Source organism: Oncorhynchus tshawytscha, linkage group LG02 (assembly GCF_018296145.1).
Source record: "Oncorhynchus tshawytscha isolate Ot180627B linkage group LG02, Otsh_v2.0, whole genome shotgun sequence".
NCBI lineage: Eukaryota > Metazoa > Chordata > Actinopteri > Salmoniformes > Salmonidae > Oncorhynchus > Oncorhynchus tshawytscha.
The window spans coordinates 23,302,487-23,323,665 of record NC_056430.1 but is presented as its reverse complement, the minus strand read 5'-3'; the positions used below and the strand labels follow the sequence as shown (position 1 = coordinate 23,323,665).

The window sequence follows — 21,179 nt, the reverse complement described above, 5'->3', positions numbered from 1 at the left end:
TCACCACATACACACTCGTCTTAGGGCAGGGAACCTGATTGAGTCTATACCAGCCGGAGTATTAGCTGCTTGCTTGCTGCCTGTGACCCAAAACTACTGCCGCCGTCTTTATCTGCCCTCTGGAGAGTAGTCTTCTAGCTGCCAACATTCATGTCCATGTCAATCAAACTCTTCCTCAATGCTGCCTGCCCTTTTTCCTCACTCTCTCTCTCCAGCTCTCCCCAAGCTTCTCAAAACAGCACAATATCTGAAGTGTTTCAGTACTGAGAATGGCTGTGATTCCATTTACCTCAGAAGAATCAGAAAAGCCACACCTTATCAAACTGTTCCATCATACATTACACACATTACACACACAGGTGAAAACACCAGGTATCAAACTGACTAGTATAAAAGACTGTATTAGGTCCAGCTGTGCAGGACACTGATCCCAACACTTCTGATAATCACGAGAGGACCGGTCCTGTTGAAGAAAACACTCATCCAGCTCTCGTTGTTATTGAGAGTGTCAGAACTCTTCAAAAGACTCAGGCTTGTTTTCTAGACGGGGGAGATGAAAGCGGGCTTTAAAGTGCTTGAAGTGTGTGAGGGGGTATAGAGTGGAGAGAGAGAGGCTGGCTGAGGAGGGAGATGTGGACAGAGAATGGGAGTCCATCCATGTTGGCCAGCTTTACAATGCTGAGATTCCAGTCTTCTCCAAATCCCTCACTCAGCCGAGATGAGGGTTGCGCACTGAATCTGTCGGCTCACTAGACGCTCAAGACATCATACTGTTTGATGTTAATCAATTAATTAGGCTACTTCTAAACTTGCCGGGATTTATTTAACTATGTATGATGAGGTAGTCCTACAGCTAGTCCTACTAGAATGCAGGCCTTGTCCCAAGTCATTCCCATTCATTGGCGGGAAAAAGCATCATTATCAAACAGAGTGCAGTGTAATAGAATTGAATGAGAATGGGCCCCACAGTTTGAAGCAATTCAGACACAGGATTTTTTTTTAAACGGGAACAAATGCACTAATGAGACTAATGAGGAAAAAAACATTTGATTTCTTCTTACAAATTTACTGCTGAATGGAGCATGGAATAGCTCTACTAAAACATGCAATTTAGAGGCAACATTACCAAAATAAATGGCCCCATACCTTCGGGCTGAACAAGTGTTAGGCGCGTTGGCGAGGCAACAGGGCCTAAAGCATGAGTAACGGTAATGTGCCTCCCGCAATGTCAATACAGCCCAGCTGTCACGAGTCCAAAATTACATTTTGATTTGTGTGGTCCCTGAAACGCAGCTCATATTCCTCAAAATGTATTTAGAAAATCATTGGAGAGGCATTCTGATTGTTTTACCGCAGAAACACACATCAGAGATATGATTACGGCCCTTTATGATCCATAAACTCACAGATTTCCGTACTAGCAGCGGTAGCCTTTTGTTTTGCTTTCCCTCACAGCGCTCGCTCACACATTCTATTAGTGATTCAGAGGCCTGAGCAGGTTTGCTTATTGTAGCTGGCTGCAGTTGCACTTTAATGAAAGACAATGGGTGTTACACAAATGCAGGAACATTGCACACACACTGGGTATAAACAACATACTCTCACGTCGCACAACTGAATACAAAACAGTTTGGTGGCCATGTTAATGCTATGTTAACAACACAATGAAGTTGGAAACACAAGAAGAAAACAAACCCTCATCCTATCCCCAGGTCTTTCATCTCTCCACAGACAGAACAAGTGAGACCAGCTGACATACAACATCTAGGCCTACATGCCAGCGACACACTTTCAAAAGACACTCCTCCATTCCCACCAGGGAGATAAGATATCAAACAAAGGCCCTTGTGGAAATAAATAGAAGCAAAAAAAGAATGGCAGTTGTTTGTTTAACACAGAATAACGGGGAGGTAGAGATGGGAAAGAATGCCAGTACACGTCACGCATGGCTGAGAAAGACAGGGGGAGGAATGAGGGGTTGACATATGGTACAAGCGCGGCAGAACGGTGGCTCAGGAGAGAAGCATATGCTATGCTCCAGCTGATCTCAGACGCCAGCGCCAGTCAGAGGTGTAAACGCTGCCCTGTTGCCAGCCAAACAGCCAGAGACAAGGGAGGACCAGGAGGACACCAGGAGCCTCTCTTATAGCACCGCACCATCAGTACTGGATTCCGCAAGGCTGTCGTGGTCAAACACAGTATCAGACAGACTACCTCTTTCTCACACTGGTTCAGTAGTCAGGGACCACTTACATCATGGAATGCACTGGTTACAGTAAAACTACTCAGTGGGAGGGCTGTGTATTTCATAGCACTGTTTTACACAGAATGGTGTAATAAAATATGGATTACATAATTGTCCACTTCTACTCTTTTAAAGACAAGAGTGTATTCGATAAGTATTCAGACCCTTCCCCTTTTCCACATTATGTTACGTCTCAAATTGATCAAATAAAACATTTTCCTAGTCAATCTACACACAATACCCCATAATGACAAAGCAAAAACCGTTTTTACATTTATTAAAAATAAAAAACAGAAATACCTTATGCAAACAAGTATTCAGGCTATGAGACTCAAAATTGAGAGTAGGTGAATACTGTTTCCATTGATCATGCTTGAGATGTTTCTACAACTTGATTGGAGTCCACCTGTGGTAAATTCAATTGATTGGACATGATTTGGAAAGGAACACACCTGTCTATATAAAAGGTCCCGCAAGTTGACAGTGCTTGTCAGAGCAAAAACCAAGCCATGAGTTCGAAGGAATTATCCACAGAGCTCAGAGACAGGATTGTGTTGAGGCACAGATCGAGGCACACATTTCTGGAGCATTGAAGGTCCCCAAGAACATAGTGGCCGCCATCATTCTTAAATGGAAGAGGTTGGAACGAACTGGCCGCCCGGCCAAACTGAGCAATCGGGGGAGAAGGGCCTTGGTCAGGGAGGTGACCAAGAACCCGATGATCACTCTGACAGAGCTCCATAGTTCCTCTATGGGGATGGGAGAACCTTCCAGAAGGACAACCATCTCTGCAGCACTCCACCAATCAGGCCTTTATGGTAGAGCGGCCAGACGGAATCCACTCCTCAGTAAAAGGCACATGACAGCCCGCTTGGAGTTTTCGAAAAGCTATCTAAAGACTCTCAGACCATGTGAAACGAAGATTCAACTCTTTGGCCCGAATACCAAGCATCATGTCAGGAGTAGAGGTCGACCGATTAATCGGAATGGCCGATTAATTAAGGCCGATTTCAGGTTTTCATAACAATCGGAAATAGGTATTTTTGGGCACCGATTTAAAAAAATATATACCTTTATTTAACTAGGCAAGTCAGTTAAGAACACATTCTTATTTTCAATGACGGCCTAGGAACGGTGGGTTAACTGCCTTGTTCAGGGGCAGAACGACAGATTTTCACCTTGACAGCTCAGGGGATTCAATCTTGCAACCTTACAGTTAACTCGTCCAACGCAATAACGACCTGCCTCTCTCTCGTTGCACTCCACACGGAGACTGCCTGTTACGTGAATGCAGTAAGCCAAGGTAAGTTGCTAGCTAGCACTAAACTTATCTTATAAAAAACAATCAATCATAATCACTAGTTAAGGTTGATGTTATTACTAGATATTATCTAGCGTGCCCTGCGTTGCATATAATCTGACTGAGCATACAAGTATCTGACTGAGCGGTGGTAGGCAGAAGCAGGCGCGTAAACATGAATTCAAACAGCACTTTCGTGCGTTTTGCCAGCATCTCTTCAATGTGCGTCAAGCATTGCGCTATTTATGACTTCAAGCCTATCAACTCCCGAGATGAGGCTCGCGTAACCGAAATTAAATGGCTAGCTAGTTAGCGCGCTAACTAGAGGGACGGAAGCTATACTGTTACACTGGCAATACTAAAGTGCCTATAAGAACATCCAATAGTCAAAGGTTAATGAAATACAAATGGTATAGAGGGAAATAGTCCTATAATTCCTATAATAACTACAACCTAAATCTTCGTACCTGGGAAAATTGAAGACTCATTTTAAAAAGAAACGCCAGCTTTCATATGTTTTCATGTTCTGAGCAAGGAACTGAAACATTAGCTTTCTTACATAGCACATATTGCACTTTTACTTTCTTCTCCAACACTTTGTTTTTGCATTATTTAAACCAAATTGAACATGTTTCATTATTTACTTGAGGCTAAATGGATTTTATTGATGTATTATATTAAGTTAAAATAAGTGTTCATACCATATTGTTGTAATTGTCATTACTACAAATAAAAAAATAAAATTTAAAAAATTTAAAACCGGCCGATTAATCGGCTTTTTTGGTCCTCCACTAATCGGTATCGGCGTTAAAATCATAATCGGTCGACCTCTAGTCTGGAGGAAACCTGGCACCATCCCAACGATGAAGCATGGTGGTGGCAGTATCATGCTGTGGGGAGGTTTTTCAGTGGTAGGGACTAGGAGACAATTCAGGAGTGGCTTTGGGACAGGTCTCTGAATGTCCTTGAGTGTCCCAGCCAGAGCCCGGACATGAACCCGATCAAACATCTCTGGAGAGACCTGAAATTGGCTGTGCAGCAACGCTTCCCATCCAACCTGACAGAACTTGAGAGGATCTACAGAGAACAATGGGAGAAACTCCCCAAATACAGGTGTGCCAAGCTTGTAGCGTCATACCCAAGAAGACTCGAGGCTGTATCCGTTTTTTCATTATAAACATTCAGAGTGGATTACATTCAACAAATTCTCACCCATCCACACACAATAACCCAAAATGACAAAGTGAGAAACAAAAATCTGAAATGTATTGAAAATGAAATACAGAAATATCTATACATAAGTATTCACACCCTGAGTCAATACTTAGTAGAAGCACCTTCGGTGGCAATTACAGCTTTGAGTCATCTTGGGTGTTATGTTTATCAGTTTTACACATCTGGATTTGGGATTATCTCCCATTCTTTCTTGCAGATTTGCTCAACAACTAATTTAGATGGGGAGCGGCGGTGAACAGCAATCTTTAAGTCTTTCCAGAGATTGTCTATGGGATTGAAGTCTGTGGCTTTGGCAGGGCCACTCGAGGACGTTCACATTTTTGTTCAGAAACAATTCCAGCATTGCTTCGGCTGTATGCTTGGAGACATTGTAAATGTCTTTGCCCCAGTCTAAGGTCTTTTACACTCTGAAGCAGGTTCTCATCAAGGATGTTCCTGTATTTGGCTCCATTCATTGTTCCCTCATCCTTACCAGTATCGCACTTCCTGCCGCTGAAAAGCATCCCCATAGCATGAAGCTCGCACCACCATGCTTCACGGTAGGAATGGTGTTAGATTGGTGATGAGCTGTGCCTGGTTTTCTCCAGAAATAGAGCTTTGCATTCAGGCCAAAGAGTTTGACACATCAGACCACAGAATCTTTATTTATTTTTATTCTCCCCAATTTCGTCATATCCAATTTGTAGTTACAGTCTTGTCCCATCGATGCAACTCCCGTATGGATTCGGGAGAGGCAAAGGTCAAGAGCCGTGCATCCTCCGAAGCACAACCCAGCCAAGCCGCACTGCTTCCTGACACAACGCCCACTTAAACCGGAAGCCTTACACCTGTCGACCTTGTCAGGTGCATTGTGCCCGGCCCGCCACAGGAGTCGCTAGTGCGCGAAGGGACAAAAAACATCCCTGCCGGCCAATCCCCCTAACCCAGACAACGGTGGGCCAATTGTCCGCCGCCCCATAGGTCTCCCGGTCGCGGCAGGCTGTGTCCAAGCCTGGACTCAAACCAGGATCTCTAGTGGCACAACTAGCACTGCCTTAGACCACTGAGCAACTCGGGAGGCCTATAGACCACATAATCGTTTGCCAGAGTCTTTCTTGTGCCTTTTTGCAAACTCCAGTCGTGCTGTCATGTGCCATTTTCTAAGGAGTGGCTTCTGTCTAGCCACTCTCCCATAAAGCCCAGATAGGTGAAGTGCTATAAAGACTGTTGTCCTTCTGGCACGTTCTCCCATGTCAGCCAAGGAACTCTGTAGTTTTGTCAGACAGGTCATTGGGTTCTTGGTCACCTCCCTGACCAAGGTCCTTCTTGCCTGGTTGTTCAGTCTGGTCAGACGGCCAGCTCCAGGCAGAGTCTCGGTAGTTCCATATCTTTTCCCAATGTGTTCTTGGACACTTTCAAAACTCTACCTCATCACAATTCTCAGAGATCTACGGACAGTTCCTTGGACTGCATGGTATAGTTTCTGCACTGACATGCACTGTCAACTGTGGGACCTTAGATATTTCTGAATAGATTGTTCTATATATTTGCCAACATTTCTAAAAACATGTTTTTAATTCATCATTATGAGGTACTGTGCAGATGTGTCCAAAAAAAACACAAAAAAACATCAATTTTGAATGCAGGCTGTAACACAACAAAATTTGGACTAAGTCAAGTGGTATGAATACTTCCTGAAGGCACTGTAAATGCATAAAAAATATAGAACTGTGGGAAAAAAAACATTCTCCTCTCCTTCGCTCCTGCCTGCAGGTGCTGCCATAGAAGTAAAATGAATAAAACAGGCATCCCCATTCAAGCCAATGATGGCATAGTGGGGAGTCATGGATAACTACATACGTGGAGTGTGTCTGAAAGTGGCCATTGTGAAATAGGTGGGAGGATCAACATAAGTAGGTGTATGGAAACCTAACAGCTAATTGGACAGATTGTTTGCCATTCGACCGTTTTGCGTGGCTGCTTGTTGCTTGTTAGCGAAGCTTACCATTTCCCTAACCTCATTCTCCTAACCTACCATGTTAAATTCTCTGTACCTGCCACGTTAAATTCTCCTAACCTCCTACGTTAATTCTCCTAACCTCCTACGTTAATTCTCCTAACCTCCTACGTTAATTCTCCTAACCTCCTACGTTAATTCTCCTAACCTCCTACGTTAATTCTCCTAACCTCCTACGTTAATTCTCCTAACCTCCTACGTTAATTCTCCTAACCTCCTACGTTAATTCTCCTAACCTCCTACGTTAATTCTCCTAACCTCCTACGTTAATTCTCCTAACCTCCTACGTTTAATTCTCTTAACCTCCTACGTTAATTCTCCTAACCTCCTACGTTAATTCTCCTAACCTCCTACATTAGGGGCAGCAGGAAGCCTAGTGGTTAGAGCGTTGGACTAGTAACCGAAAGGTTGCAAGATCGAATCCTCAAGCTGACAAGGTAAAAATTATTCTGCCCCTGAACAAGGCAGTTATCCCACTGTTCCTAGGCCGTCATTGGAAATAAGAATTTGTTCTTAACTGCCTTTCCTAGATAAAGGTAAAATAAAGTAAAAATTATCCTAACCTGCTACATTAATTCTTCTAAGCCCCTACATGAATTCCCCTAACCTCCTATATTAATTCCCCTAACCTCCTACATTTATTCCCCTAACCTCCTACATTAATTCTCCTAACCTCCTACATTAATTCTCCTAACCTTCTACATTAATTCTCCTAACCTCCTACATTAATTCTCCTAACTCCTACATTAATTATCCTAACCTCCTACATTAATTCTCCTAACCTCCTACATTAATTCTCCTAACCCCCTACATTAATTCTCCTAAGCCCCTACATTAATTCTCCTAACCTTCTACATTAATTCTCCTAACCTCCTACATTAATTCTCCTAAGCCCCTACATTAATTCTCCTAAGCCCCTACATGAATTCTCCTAACCTCCTACATGAATTCTCCTAACCTCCTACATGAATTCTCCTAACCTCCTACATGAATTCTCCTAACCTCCTACATGAATTCTCCTAACCTCCTACATTAATTCTCCTAACCTCCTACATTAATTCTCCTAACCGCCTACATTAATTCTCCTAACATCCGACATTCATTCTCCTAACCAGATTAGCTAAAATACTACAAGGAAGCAGCCACACAAAATTGTCGAGTGGCAACCAATCTGCCCAATAAACTTATGAAACATGAAACATAACATATACACCCACTCAGGTTGATCCTCACAATTATTTCGCAGCACCCACATTCAGACACACTCCACATATGCAGTTACGCATACTTGATAATGGGTGGACTGGTGGGCAGTAGCCATTGCGAGGAGCAAAGCAGGAATGAGTGTTGAAGTCTACACTCATACCTTCCTCAAAGGGTTAGCCTAATGTCAGGCCATCTCAATATTATGCTGTGCGCTGACATGTCAAACCAACACTGCATCTAATAAGCACATAAGATTTGACTCATGAATAAAGCGGCACTGTTTACACTGAATATTCATATCTGTGAGAAATGAATGAATCCATTCCTGCCGCTAATTGTTATTCTACCGGTCTACTCTGAATAACTTTAAAAATGACCCAAGAAGCAAGGAGAGAGAAAAAGGGTAGAAGTGGAGAAAGAGACAAAAGAAGAATGAGAATACAGCTGAAACCAATGAGGAAAAGTGACAAGGAAACGGAATGAGAGAGGGGGAGAAAAAGGAACAGGAGAGAGAGAGAACACCTGGAGTGCTGGACTTTAGTTGACAGGATGTATTCAAAGTGTTCAATATGACAACAGTGCTGAATTGACAGATGGCTGTATGTTGCTGAGCTAACATACAACCATTAGTAAGGAAACACACAAAGCCTATAGGATCCCACAAGCCGTCTCAACCTGTGCCTATTGAGACGGCATGATAAGAGCTCGAGCATAATAGACGTTCCTACCGTATATACCGGTAAATATTCCTGTTAAGTCACATTCAATCACACACCTATTAAGGAATTGGGTCCTAATCATTTTGGCTTCAAGACACAGCATGTTGTGTGGGCCAATATACTCTATGTAGGGAGGCACCCTTTATTACTGAGAAAATAAACCTCATACTGCACATTGAATGGAATGGAGCAAAACATGTCATTTGTGTTGAAAGAGAATGTGACCATCTGTGTGTGCATGTGTGTCAAAACAAAATGCATGTTGCTCTCACATTCATCAAACAAGCTCAACATATGGAGAAGATAGAATCAGAGCAAATGTTTTTCAATGTCTGGTTCGTCGATCACTGCTCAGACAGAAAGCCTGGCAGGCGTGAAGGCTCCCGGAGACGCAGGAGAAGAACAAATACAGTATAATAGGGAATTTAGAGTGAAAATCCATCAAGATTTACTCAGCAGATGCATCCGTCAACAGTGTTGTGCTCTAAAAAGTGGTTGAAATAATCACACGCCCATTGGCTGCTTGGGACAGGTGTGTGTGGAAGGGGTGGGGGGGGTGCTTTTGTGTGTCTTTGAGTTTAGATGGCTGGACGGGCTTGGGCAACGATGAAAATAAAAACCATCTTTATTCATTACATGAGCTGCGGTCATATCTCAAAATGGTAAAATGCCAGACTGGCTATATTCAAAAGCTGATCCCATATCCAGTGTGTTTGATAGCATCCCTGTTGAGGGGAAAGCAGCTCAGCCTTCCATTGACAGACACTGAATATGATTGTTGATAAGGTGTTCAGACTATTCTGCTCTGCAGAGAAACGCAAAAAAAATAGACAACCCCTTCTCAAATTCACAAACATCTTATAGGTTTTCAAAGGAGAGACATTCCGTCAGCACATTGTGGGGCACTGCATTGCTAGATGTGGCAAAACCCCTCTGGGTTAATATATTGAGACACTCAGCATAAGACAGAGAAGTTGTCACTCCTTTCCCAATCAGCGCATGACTGCTGCATCCTCTAATGCCAGTCTTATTGGCGGGATGTGGTTGAGAGGCATGGTGGCAAGGCCTAGGCAGTGTAATCACAGTGGCACGCACACACACAAACTCCAGGGTTTCCATTAGGAAAGCTTTCCCTAAACTAAATTGCCAAAATCATATAGCCTAATTAGCTTATTCTATAAAAACATAAATAAATAAAATCATTCAAAATAGGCTACTACACCAGAAAGAATGATTTGGCCACAGAGGATCATTAGCTTCTTTAAAAAAAAGGCCTAGATGACTGTTGAGTTGTAACTGTCAGTGAAAAGCAGAGGCATATCGCAAAATCCAGGCATATCGCAATATCAAAAAGTACAATCGCGGAAAAACTGTTGAGAAAACAAATGGCTATTGCTGTAAAGAGAAGAGAATGAAAAGAAACCAATGTCTTTCAGTTATCAAACGTCTCAACTTAATTGAAAAGGATCTTATTTGCACCAGCAGAGAACAGCAGCCATTTCCCTGGTGAGTGTACATCTTCACTGTCTTTATCATTGGGTCAGTGGCACTTCGGTTTGTTTTTGGACAATCGTTTTCTCCTCCAGGTTAGATGGATGTCATATTGTACTTGTGTCTCCACTTTTCATTGGCTTAATATATGGATCAGACAATGTTATTTCCATTGACCTGTTTGTCAGTAGACTAGGCTACCCTGTAATTTTCTCATATAAAAAAATACATTTGCTCATGTCTCTAGTTATATAAAGCGTAGTTGAATTGCATAAAATGTGTTTATAAAAGGCCAACATTTCCTGTGCAGAGAGAGAAGACATGTAGGTTCTGATATAGCCTAGGCCTACTCCACTGCATTGAACAGCCCTTTCTGAGAACAGTGAACAAATTATATTAGCCAAAATTATTATCCAATCTAAATCATCACATTAGGAATAGTAGACTATCTTACATCAGTCTGCAAATGTGAGGAATTAGACAACAAATGTGAGGCAGTAGGCTACATGTGAATGTTAGTTCCATAATGCAATTAGTGGGAAAACACCATTTTGAGAGGTTTCATGTGACAGAGATGAAAATATCCCTTAGAAATTAAGAAATAGGGGAAATCTAAAGATGCAACAACTAGCATTGGTTACTAATATGACTAGGATTGTGTATTTGACTACTGGACAATGAAAGCAAGTTGATTTGAAAAAGGCTACTGGTTTGAGCAGTATCGACTGGTATTTCACATCAATTAATAGGCAAAAACGCAATGAGATTTTTTGGGGGGAATAGATGGCTATTACCAGCTAACGCAAACCCTGGTACACAATGTAACTGATGAGGACCACATCAGAGCTGCCTTTCTGTGACAGTTAGATTAGTGAACGGTGCAGGGGGCTTTTAAAATCTACAGCCCCCCCTGTCTGTGCCTTCCATACAGGGCTGTGTTTGGGACAGGTGCTGCTGGGTCATTTGCTCTGAGCATGCAGGCAGGAGTCATAGTGTCAGTGTCACACAGAGTGGCCCTCTGGAACACAGAGGTACTTTAGTCATCCAGTACTCAGCAGTCCCAGTGAGGGGCCAATAAATGTGTCTACTTTATGTGAGTAATAGGCTAGTTAAGGTTTACCCCTCGCTCCAAAACATGGATGTGGCAATCGTTATGACACATCAGAAATCCATAACCGCTTCTTTCATCTTTTAAAAACAGTTGCTGATTCAGATCCAAGATGAAAAGTTCTCTCCTAAATGGTAAATGGCAAAATCAATCATCATCCACTTTAGAGAGAGTCTCTCTACTCTATTGTACATGAGTGGACCTCCAGAATGCCCAACTCCAATTGAGCTGTCAGGTCCACTGCTTCATGGGTAAGTGAGCCCGACAGAAGGGAGGGTGTTGGGGAGTGAGAGAGTGTACATGCATCAGGGCTCACAGCGCTTGGTCACCTCCACTCCCCATGGTGCTGCTAAACTCCTGGTCCTCTCAAGAGGGACCCTGATACTGGGCTCTGAGTCTGAGGCTAGAGACTCACAAAGACTTGCTTATACTGAGCCAGGCAGCTCAGTATACATTCCAACTATGATATGACCTGAGGTGGCCAGCGAGTGTAACACACACACACACAAACTGTGTATATCACTCACTTTTAAACTGAGTCAAGAGCAGTTGGACAAAAATCCACTGAGGCGTCACAGGACAACACAGAGACAGAGAGAGAGAGAGGCAGAGAGAGAGAGCTCTAGAGCCACTACAGGACAACACAGAGAGAGAGAGAGCTCTAGAGCCACTACAGGACAACACAGAGAGAGAGAGAGAGAGAGAGAGCTCTAGAGCCACTACAGGACAACAGAGAGAGAGAGAGAGCCACTGCAGGACACCAGAGAGAGAGAGAGCTCTAGAGCCACTACAGGACAACACAGAGAGAGAGAGAGAGAGAGAGAGCTCTAGAGCCACTACAGGACAACACAGAGAGAGAGAGAGAGAGAGAGCCACTACAGGACAACACAGAGAGAGAGAGAGAGAGAGAGAGAGAGAGAGAGAGAGAGAGAGAGAGAGCCACTACAGGACAACACAGAGAGAGAGAGAGAGCTCTAGAGCCACTACAGGACAACACAGACAGAGAGAGAGCTCTAGAGCCACTACAGGACAACACAGAGAGATAGCTCTAGAGCCACTACAGGACAACACAGAGAGATAGCTCTAGAGCCACTACAGGACAACACAGAAAGAGAGAGAGAGAGAGCCACTACAGGACAACACAGAGAGAGAGCGAGAGAGAGAGCCACTACAGGACAACACAGAGAGAGAGAGAGCGAGAGAGAGAGAGCCACTACAGGACAACACAGACAGAGAGAGAGCTCTAGAGCCACTACAGGACAACACAGAGAGATAGCTCTAGAGCCACTACAGGACAACACAGAGAGATAGCTCTAGAGCCACTACAGGACAACACAGAAAGAGAGAGAGAGAGAGCCACTACAGGACAACACAGAGAGAGAGAGAGAGAGAGAGCCACTACAGGACAACACAGAGAGAGAGAGCTCTAGAGCCACTACAGGACAACAGAGAGAGAGAGCTCTGGAGCTACTACAGGACAGCAGAGAGAGAGAGAGCGAGAGAGAGCCACTACAGGACAACACAGAGAGAGAGCGAGAGAGAGCCACTACAGGACAACACAGAGGGAGAGAGCTCTAGAGCAACTACAGGACAACACACAGAGAGAGAGCTCTAGAGCCACTACAGGACAACAGAGAGAGAGAGAGCGAGAGAGCCACTATAGGACAACACAGAGAGAGAGAGAGCTCTAGAGCCACTACAGGACAAGAGAGAGAGAGAGAGAGAGAGAGCTCTAGAGCCACTACAGGACAACACAGAGGGAGAGAGCTCTAGAGCAACTACAGGACAACACACAGAGAGAGAGCTCTAGAGCCACTACAGGACAACAGAGAGAGAGAGCGAGAGAGAGCCACTACAGGACAACACAGAGAGAGAGAGAGAGCTCTAGAGCCACTATAGGACAACACAGAGAGAGAGAGCTCTAGAGCCACTACAGGACAACACAGAGAGAGAGAGAGAGAGCTCTAGAGCCACTACAGGACAACACAGAGAGAGAGCCACTACAGGACAACACAGAGAGAGAGAGAGCGAGAGAGCTCTAGAGCCACTACAGGACAACAGAGAGAGAGAGAGAGAGAGAGAGCCACTACAGGACAACACAGAGAGAGAGAGAGACCACTACAGGACAACACAGAGAGAGAGCTCTAGAGCCACTACAGGACAACAGAGAGAGAGCTCTGGAGCTACTACAGGACAGCAGAGAGAGAGCTCTGGAGCTACTACAGGACAGCAGAGAGAGAGAGCGAGAGAGAGCCACTACAGGACAACAGAGAGAGAGAGCGAGAGAGAGCCACTACAGGACAACACAGAGGGAGAGAGCTCTAGAGCCACTACAGGACAACACACAGAGAGAGAGCTCTAGAGCCACTACAGGACAACAGAGAGAGAGTGAGCGAGAGAGCCACTACAGGACAACAGAGAGAGAGAGAGCTCTAGAGCCACTACAGGACAACACAGAGAGAGAGAGAGCTCTAGAGCCACTACAGGACAACACACAGAGAGAGAGCTCTAGAGCCACTACAGGACAACAGAGAGAGAGTGAGCGAGAGAGCCACTACAGGACAACAGAGAGAGAGAGAGCTCTAGAGCCACTACAGGACAACACAGAGAGAGAGAGAGCTCTAGAGCCACTACAGGACAACACAGAGAGAGAGAGAGCTCTAGAGCCACTACAGGACAACACAGAGAGAGAGAGAGAGAGCGAGAGAGCGAGAGAGCCACTACAGGACAACACAGAGAGAGGGAGCTCTAGAGCCACTACAGGACAACATACAGAGAGAGAGAGCTCTAGAGCCACTACAGGACAACACAGAGAGAGAGAGCTCTAGAGCCACTACAGGACAACACAGAGAGAGAGAGAAAGAAGAGAAAGAGAAAGAGAAAGAGAAAGAGAAAGAGAAAGAGAAAGAAAACGAGAGAGAGAAAACGAGAGAGAGAAAAAGAGAGAGAGAGAAAAAGAGAGAGAGAGAAAAAGAGAAAGAGAGACACTACAGGACAACACAGAGAGAGAGAGAGAGAGAGAGAGAGAGAGAGAGAGAGAGAGAGAGAGAGAGAGAGAGAGAGAGAGAGAGAGAGAGAGAGCCACTACAGGACAACACAGAGAGAGAGAGCTCTAGAGCCACTACAGGACAACAGAAAAGCCCATTGTGTTGGTAGAGATAAACAAGAGATTACAGCAGCCAAAGGTTCTGGCCAGAGTAGGTCTGCCGAGGGCTCAGTATTCGGGCCCCGTCCACCCGGCTGGCCCACTCTCTCAGTGCTGAGAGAGCACGACAGGGACTGTCACAGAGATATTACACCTCCTCCTTCGTTTATCTTGGCCTGCATCAACGCCAAACCACTGAGAAAACACCTGGCAGACCCTTAGCACCCAACATCTCACTGGACAAAAACAATGTGCTAGAGATGGGCCATCAAGGACACTGTGTGTGTGCTAAAAGACAGACCGAGCGATACAGTGAAAGAGAAACTGAAAAGAGAAAGTGCGTGAAAATAATTAACATGGTTGAGTGGGGTGATGAGAATAGAGCCTGCATGATCACAGAGCACAATGAACTTGGGCCCCGCTCCCAAACACACCTCGTGCACACACACCATTAAACTTGATAACACTTCAGCCAGGATGAACCACAGCAATTTGCACATCTGGAAGAGGGCTGGCTGGGGATTGCTATGCAAAGAGAGCTGAATCAAAGTCACAGTGTCAGGACACTTCTCAAACAAGCTGCAGTACAGAAACACCACAATCACCACCAGTATCGTTTGATAAACTAAATAAATGCCACTTCTTCAACCTGCATATTGTACATACAGTTCTAGTGTGAATGGTAGGGTCAGTACTCTGCAGTGTGTTAGTATGATAGCCACTCACTGAGTCTCTTGGCGGCCTGCAGGGCGTCGGGAGGATTGTCAGCCACGTAGAAACGCTGGACAGTCACCCCACTCTCCTGCATCAGCTTCTTGCTCTGGTACTCCTGCAGGTTCAGCCATCGCCTGGAACTCACCCGTGCACACTGCAGACAGTGAGAGAGAGAATGGTTGACATTTTTTGATAAAGTAACCAAGTATTTCACTGAAGAAGTAACTAGATAAACACCCGGTAGCTAAAAGGAATCCAAAATCAGGTAACGCAGCTGTTGATGACGACTTGAATATAATGAGAAATAAAACATGGTTTTCTATGCCCCTCAAATTTAAGAGTACTAGGGACTAACACTAAACAGGCACAGGTTTTCTGTGAGGCGTAGTAGTGCGATTAGGATCCCCAATTATCTGCCACCAAGACAGTGTGCATCTTCACAGTCCCCGTCGTGACGTAAGGTGTTCTTTTATCATTTTTTTAAATGTAGTTTTATTACTAGCTTACCTGTTACCTGGGGTGTTACCTGGGGTTGCAGAGAGTTCCATGTAGTCATGGCTCTATTGAATACTGCACGTTTCCCAGACTCTGTTCTGGACCTTGGGACTGTGAAGAGACCTCTGGTTGCATGTCTTGTGTTCTACCGATGAGTGCCCGTCTGAACTATGTGCCAACTGCTTGAACAGATGGTTCGGTACCTTCAACACCTCGCACAAAGACCAGTAGTGATGAGGTCAATCTCTCCTCAACTTTTAGCCAGGTGAGACTGACAGGCATGTTGGCATCCTTGGTGCCAGCCTGAAAATGTCATTCCTCTAATGACATGTTTTAAATTAAGCCTACATGCGCAAAGATGTCTTTACACTGCACAAGCTGTTGTTTGAACATCTGGTTCCATTCAGGAATGATCAATGCAGCCCAGATGTTCTTCAAGGTTTGACTGACTCTCAGTTAGAGGAATAGCCATACCAGGTGTTTCTGATAAAGTCTTGTTTACGTTCAGTTCTCCAGGGTGCACTCATTCCATTTCCATCTCTCAGTCTTCCCCCCGTTTTTCCTCCCCCCCTCCATCCGCCTCTCCCCCATAATGAGACAGGCAGACGGGCCTAGGCTATGTTAAAACTGTTTGCTCAGTCAGCAAATGCAGCAAGGCTGTCAAGCTCCAGCTGTTGGCACTATTAAAAAGACATTGGGTTTTAATGTGAGACACTTGTGTTAAGGTTGGACTCCCTCAGTGTTGTCAGGTCGGCCCATTACCCTGAGTGTGTGCATTCACAGTGCAGTCAGTCTGTTTTCCTTAACAATGTGAAAGGCTGCTGCAATTCTTAATTGTGACATTAAAAGGGACGACTGTGACGAGTCAAGTGTCTTGGTCATGGAGAGTGTCATTTTGGCTACATTCCTCTGCTGATAGGAGGACTCAGGCAGTCTAGCCTAAAGACTACTTCTGTATTGCAGGAGTTACATGACAGAGATTCTGCCTCTGGAAAAACAGCAAACCATTCTGTTCATCATCTCCAAGTCTCAAGGTTATTTGTGCAAATTTGAAATAATTTCTCCTTCCTTATTCTGTCTCTGCTTAAGAGCTTGTGTGTGGGCCAGAAGGCGTAATCCTGTCCTGATCCACTACAAGACATGCTGATGAATAATGAAGGCCTCCTCAAGTGCAACAAAGTCTGAGGGGCTGATCAAACAAGCCGTATTTCAGACATCCTTTAAAACATGCATACTGACAAGGAAAGGTTGGCTGAAGGCTGATGCCGGTGAGGGGGAAGAGGGGAGGGGCTTCTGCCATCTGACTTAATGGTGAGAGTGGTATGACAAGGCCAAGCCCAAGCCGTTACTCTCAAAACAGAGCTGCCTGGGAGCTCTCCATCATTCATGAGAAGAGGAGAGAAAGGGGATACAGGATAAGAGCACTAGGTTCACTTCGCTGAGCATCCACAACTCATTTGAGTGGAGGAACTCTGAACTGAGCAAGGAAACAAGACCATCAAGAACTGGGCCTACTGTAAGGCTTACTGAAATCAATATGTTAAAATCTACGATTCTAGTCATCCATTCAATTAGTTTGATTTCAAAGTTGTTTCTGAAGAAAAGGGTAGCATATAGGTGCATTCATAGAAGTTACATCATCCGTAGCCCTCTCTGGTCAACGGCATGATTGGTGAATGATGTTAAGAGTAACCTTAACATTCTGGCGTAGTATTGTATTAGCATGTATTGTTCACTGCTACCACCTTCCGGGTAAGGAGCACTGGAGACTTCATTAGGGCAGAAAAGCCGAGCTTCCATAGAAGGTACAGCAGTATGCTGATTGGTCTCCCTCACATCACTGAATAACGAGGGTCATTTGTGGGTCATTTCCTGTGTCTCTGCCTGGAATGAAGTGAGTTTCACATGTATGCCTACTTTTATTTATTTCAAGGGGGTGTCAGACGTTCTACTGTGAAACAAGACCATGCGACAGCCCCATGGCAGTGGCACACTGGCACTATGCCCTATATATAACAGTATAACAGTTCAATGACAGGGCAACAGATTTTTATACAGCCTCACAAAAGCATTTAATATGAAGTGCTTTTCACTTACACTGCCTCAATTCAAAACACTTCTGTTGACCTAAGTTGAGCAGTGCATTTACCCACACTTAAGTTACTGGACGCCACAAACAGAGCAGAGGGGCTGCTCATGAGTCTTCTCTGGAGTCTCTCTAAAAACACAGCAACAACCAGTTTTCAGTGTGATGGATTGTTCCTCATCTAGTAGTGCGAGGTGTTGCATGTTACAAAGTGAGGGGGGCACAGTGTTGTGTGTTAGAGTGAGCTGGTGAGTTGTGTGTGGGGAATATCTGACCATTGTCCTTGTTTAAAGGTACCACATACCTTCTCTCTCATGCTCACTTCACTATGAGGCAAGCAGAAACAAGTTTCTTGTCCTTTCCTTATCCATCTAGTGTGAGCTTATCTCTGGGACTGCCTACGCAGTCACCTTGTAGTCTGAACACTAGCTGTGTGTGTGTGGTGTCAGGGTTAACATTAGGATGGTGTGCTGGTAAAATGTCTAGCACCACCATTTTCATTTACCAGACATTTGAGACATTTCCAAAACTTGATTATGGTGTCCACCCACAGCGCTAAGAATGGCAAAAATCACATTTAGATTATTATCTTAATAGAACATGCAGGCACGTATGTACTGCATGCCGATGTAGCCTACGTATGTACTGTATGCCGATGTAGCCTACGTATGTACTGTATGCCGATGTAGCCTACGTATGTACTGCATGCCGATGTAGCCTACGTATGTACTGCATGCCGATGTAGCCTACGTATGTACTGTATGCCGATGCAGCCTACGCATGTACTGCATGCCGATGCAGCCTACGCATGTACTGCATGCCGATGCAGCCTACGTATGTACTGCATGCCGATGCAGCCTACGTATGTACTGCATGCCGATGCAGCCTACGTATGTACTGCATGCCGATGTAGCCTACGTATGTACTGTATGCCGATGTAGCCTACGTATGTACTGTATGCTGATGTAGCCTACGTATGTACTGTATGCTGATGTAGCCTACGTATGTACTGCATGCCGATGTAGCCTACGTATGTACTGTATGCCGATGTAGCCTACGTATGTACTGCATGCCGATGTAGCCTACGTATGTACTGTACTGCAGCCTACGTATGTACTGATGCCGATGTAGCCTACGTATGTACTGTATGCCGATGTAGCCTACGTATGTACTGTATGCTGATGTGCCTACGTATATGCCTACGTATGTACTGTATGCTGATGTAGCCTACGTATGTACTGTATGCTGATGTAGCCTACGTATGTACTGCATGCTGATGTAGCCTACGTATGTACTGTATGCCGATGTAGCCTACGTATGTACTGTATGCCGATGTAGCCTACGTATGTACTGCATGCTGATGTAGCCTACGTATGTACTGCATGCTGATGTAGCCTACGTATGTACTGTATGCTGATGTAGCCTACGTATGTACTGTATGCTGATGTAGCCTACGTATGTACTGTATGCTGATGTAGCCTACGTATGTACTGTATGCATTTTTTTTAATGTAGTTTACAAAATGTTTGCTGTTTGACATGGTGTAGCAGCAGATCTTGTGCTGTGACAGATTTTCCACTCAAAGCTTCTGTATGTTGTGCGCGTGTGATAAATAACGAATATACACACGGGCTAACTTAATTCCACAAAATTATGCAAATTAACATATAGACCAATAAGCATGACCGGTCAAATGTATTTACATCAATGAATCAAATCTAAGTTTATTTGTCACGTGCGCCGAATACAACAGGTGTAGGTAGACCTTACAGTGAAATGCTTACTTACAGGCTCTAACCAATGGTACAAAAAAGGTATTAGGTGAACAACAGGTAAGTAAAGAAATAAAACAACAGTAAAAAGACAGGCTACATACAGTTGCGAGGCTACATACTGGTTAGTCAGGCTGATTGAGGTAGGATGTACATATGGTTAAAGTGGCTATGCATACATTGGGGTGAACAAGTATTTGATACACTGCCGATTTTGCAGGTTTTCCTACTTACAAAGCCTCTGTAATTTTTATCATAGGTACACTTCAACTGTGAGAGACGGAATCGAAAACAAAAATCTAGAAACTCCCATCTGATGAACAAAGATTAGCAGTAGCGTAAGAGGATTTGGCGGCTGGGACACAATGCAGATAGCCTGGTTAGCCGATGTGCGGGAGCACTGGTTGGTCGGCCCAATTGAGGTAGTATGTACATGAGTGTATAGTTAAAGTGACTATGCATATATGATAGAGAGTAGCAGCAGCGTAAACAAGGTGTTTGGGGGGGGGGCAAATAGTCCGGGTAGCCATTTGATTACCTGTTCAGGAGTCTTATGGCTTGGGGGTAAAAACTGTTGAGAAGTCTATTTGTCCTTGACTTGGCACTCCGGTACCGCTTGCCATGCGGTAGTAGAGAGAACAAGTTTATGACTGGGGTGGCTGGGGTCTTTGACCATTTTTAGGGCCTTCCTCTGAGGTCCTGGATGGCAGGCAGCTTAGCCCCAGTGATGTACTGGGCCATATGCACTACCCTCTGAAGTGCCTTGCGGTCAGAGGCCGTTGCCGTACGACACACACAGGTTCAAAAACACTATTACGCAATGGGATTTTTTTCTTCTCACAGAGCATTGGCCGGTGCCAATTATTTATAGGCTTTTCTAAAAAATAAAAAATACATTAAAAACTGGCTAACGGAAACCCTAGTGTGTGTGTGTGACAGGGCTCTACGCTGACCTTTTTTTACACGGAGCGCATAACGAAGGTATTTAGGACTAAAATGTCGCACTGTAGAGCCCTGTGTGTGTGTGTGTGTGTTATATTATAGCAAGTGCACACACTGAGTGTTAGGAAGTCAGCAGAAAGAGCCTACAGTGTTTCGGCCTAATAACACCTGCCTCTTAAAAATTATAACATTGTAAAATGAGAAGTGGTGTTGGCTCTCTGTGGACTCAACAGAAAGGAGACATCTTTAGGATGGAATGGGCTGCTTTTCAGAGCTAACATTGGCTTGAGAGTTCTTCACAGTAAGTAGATCATTAACCGGCTAGCATGAGTTGGCACAATAAAACCAGTGGAGCTCAATATTAATCTGACAATTTCTGACAAAGTCTGCTGAGGAGAAAAAAAGTTATTTTCAAACTCATTTTAATTTCTGGCAACTTGAAAAACACCACCTTAAATAAGCAGCTGTCGTGTACCTGGTGAACAGTTGGAGAGGGGGAGCAGAAAAAACTTCAGAGCGATTAGGGATGACTCCTCTCTGTCACCAAAGAGAGAGAAAAGGGAGGGGGAAAGGAGAGGAAAAGATCCTAAAACAACAGCTGCTGAATGCGAAGTGGGGCTGGCGGTGTCCCTCCAGGCACTGACAGTTACCTTGTGACAAACAATACAGGAGTGGGATGCCAACAGCACTTTATCCCCAGTACACTGACTGAGAGACCTACATA

The 21,179-nt window shown here is 44.5% G+C and overlaps 1 protein-coding gene across 2 annotated transcripts in view; it reads right to left on the bottom strand.

The window, feature by feature from the left end:
• Positions 1–21,179, bottom strand: part of suclg2 (succinate-CoA ligase GDP-forming subunit beta) — a 143,048-nt gene that overhangs the window by 104,463 nt on the left and 17,406 nt on the right. For both annotated transcript variants that reach the window (XM_024380422.2, XM_042295496.1), the window contains exon 2: positions 15,173–15,314. In XM_024380422.2, coding sequence (XP_024236190.2) covers positions 15,173–15,314 — 142 coding nt within the window. The remainder of the gene's footprint in view (positions 1–15,172; positions 15,315–21,179) is intronic.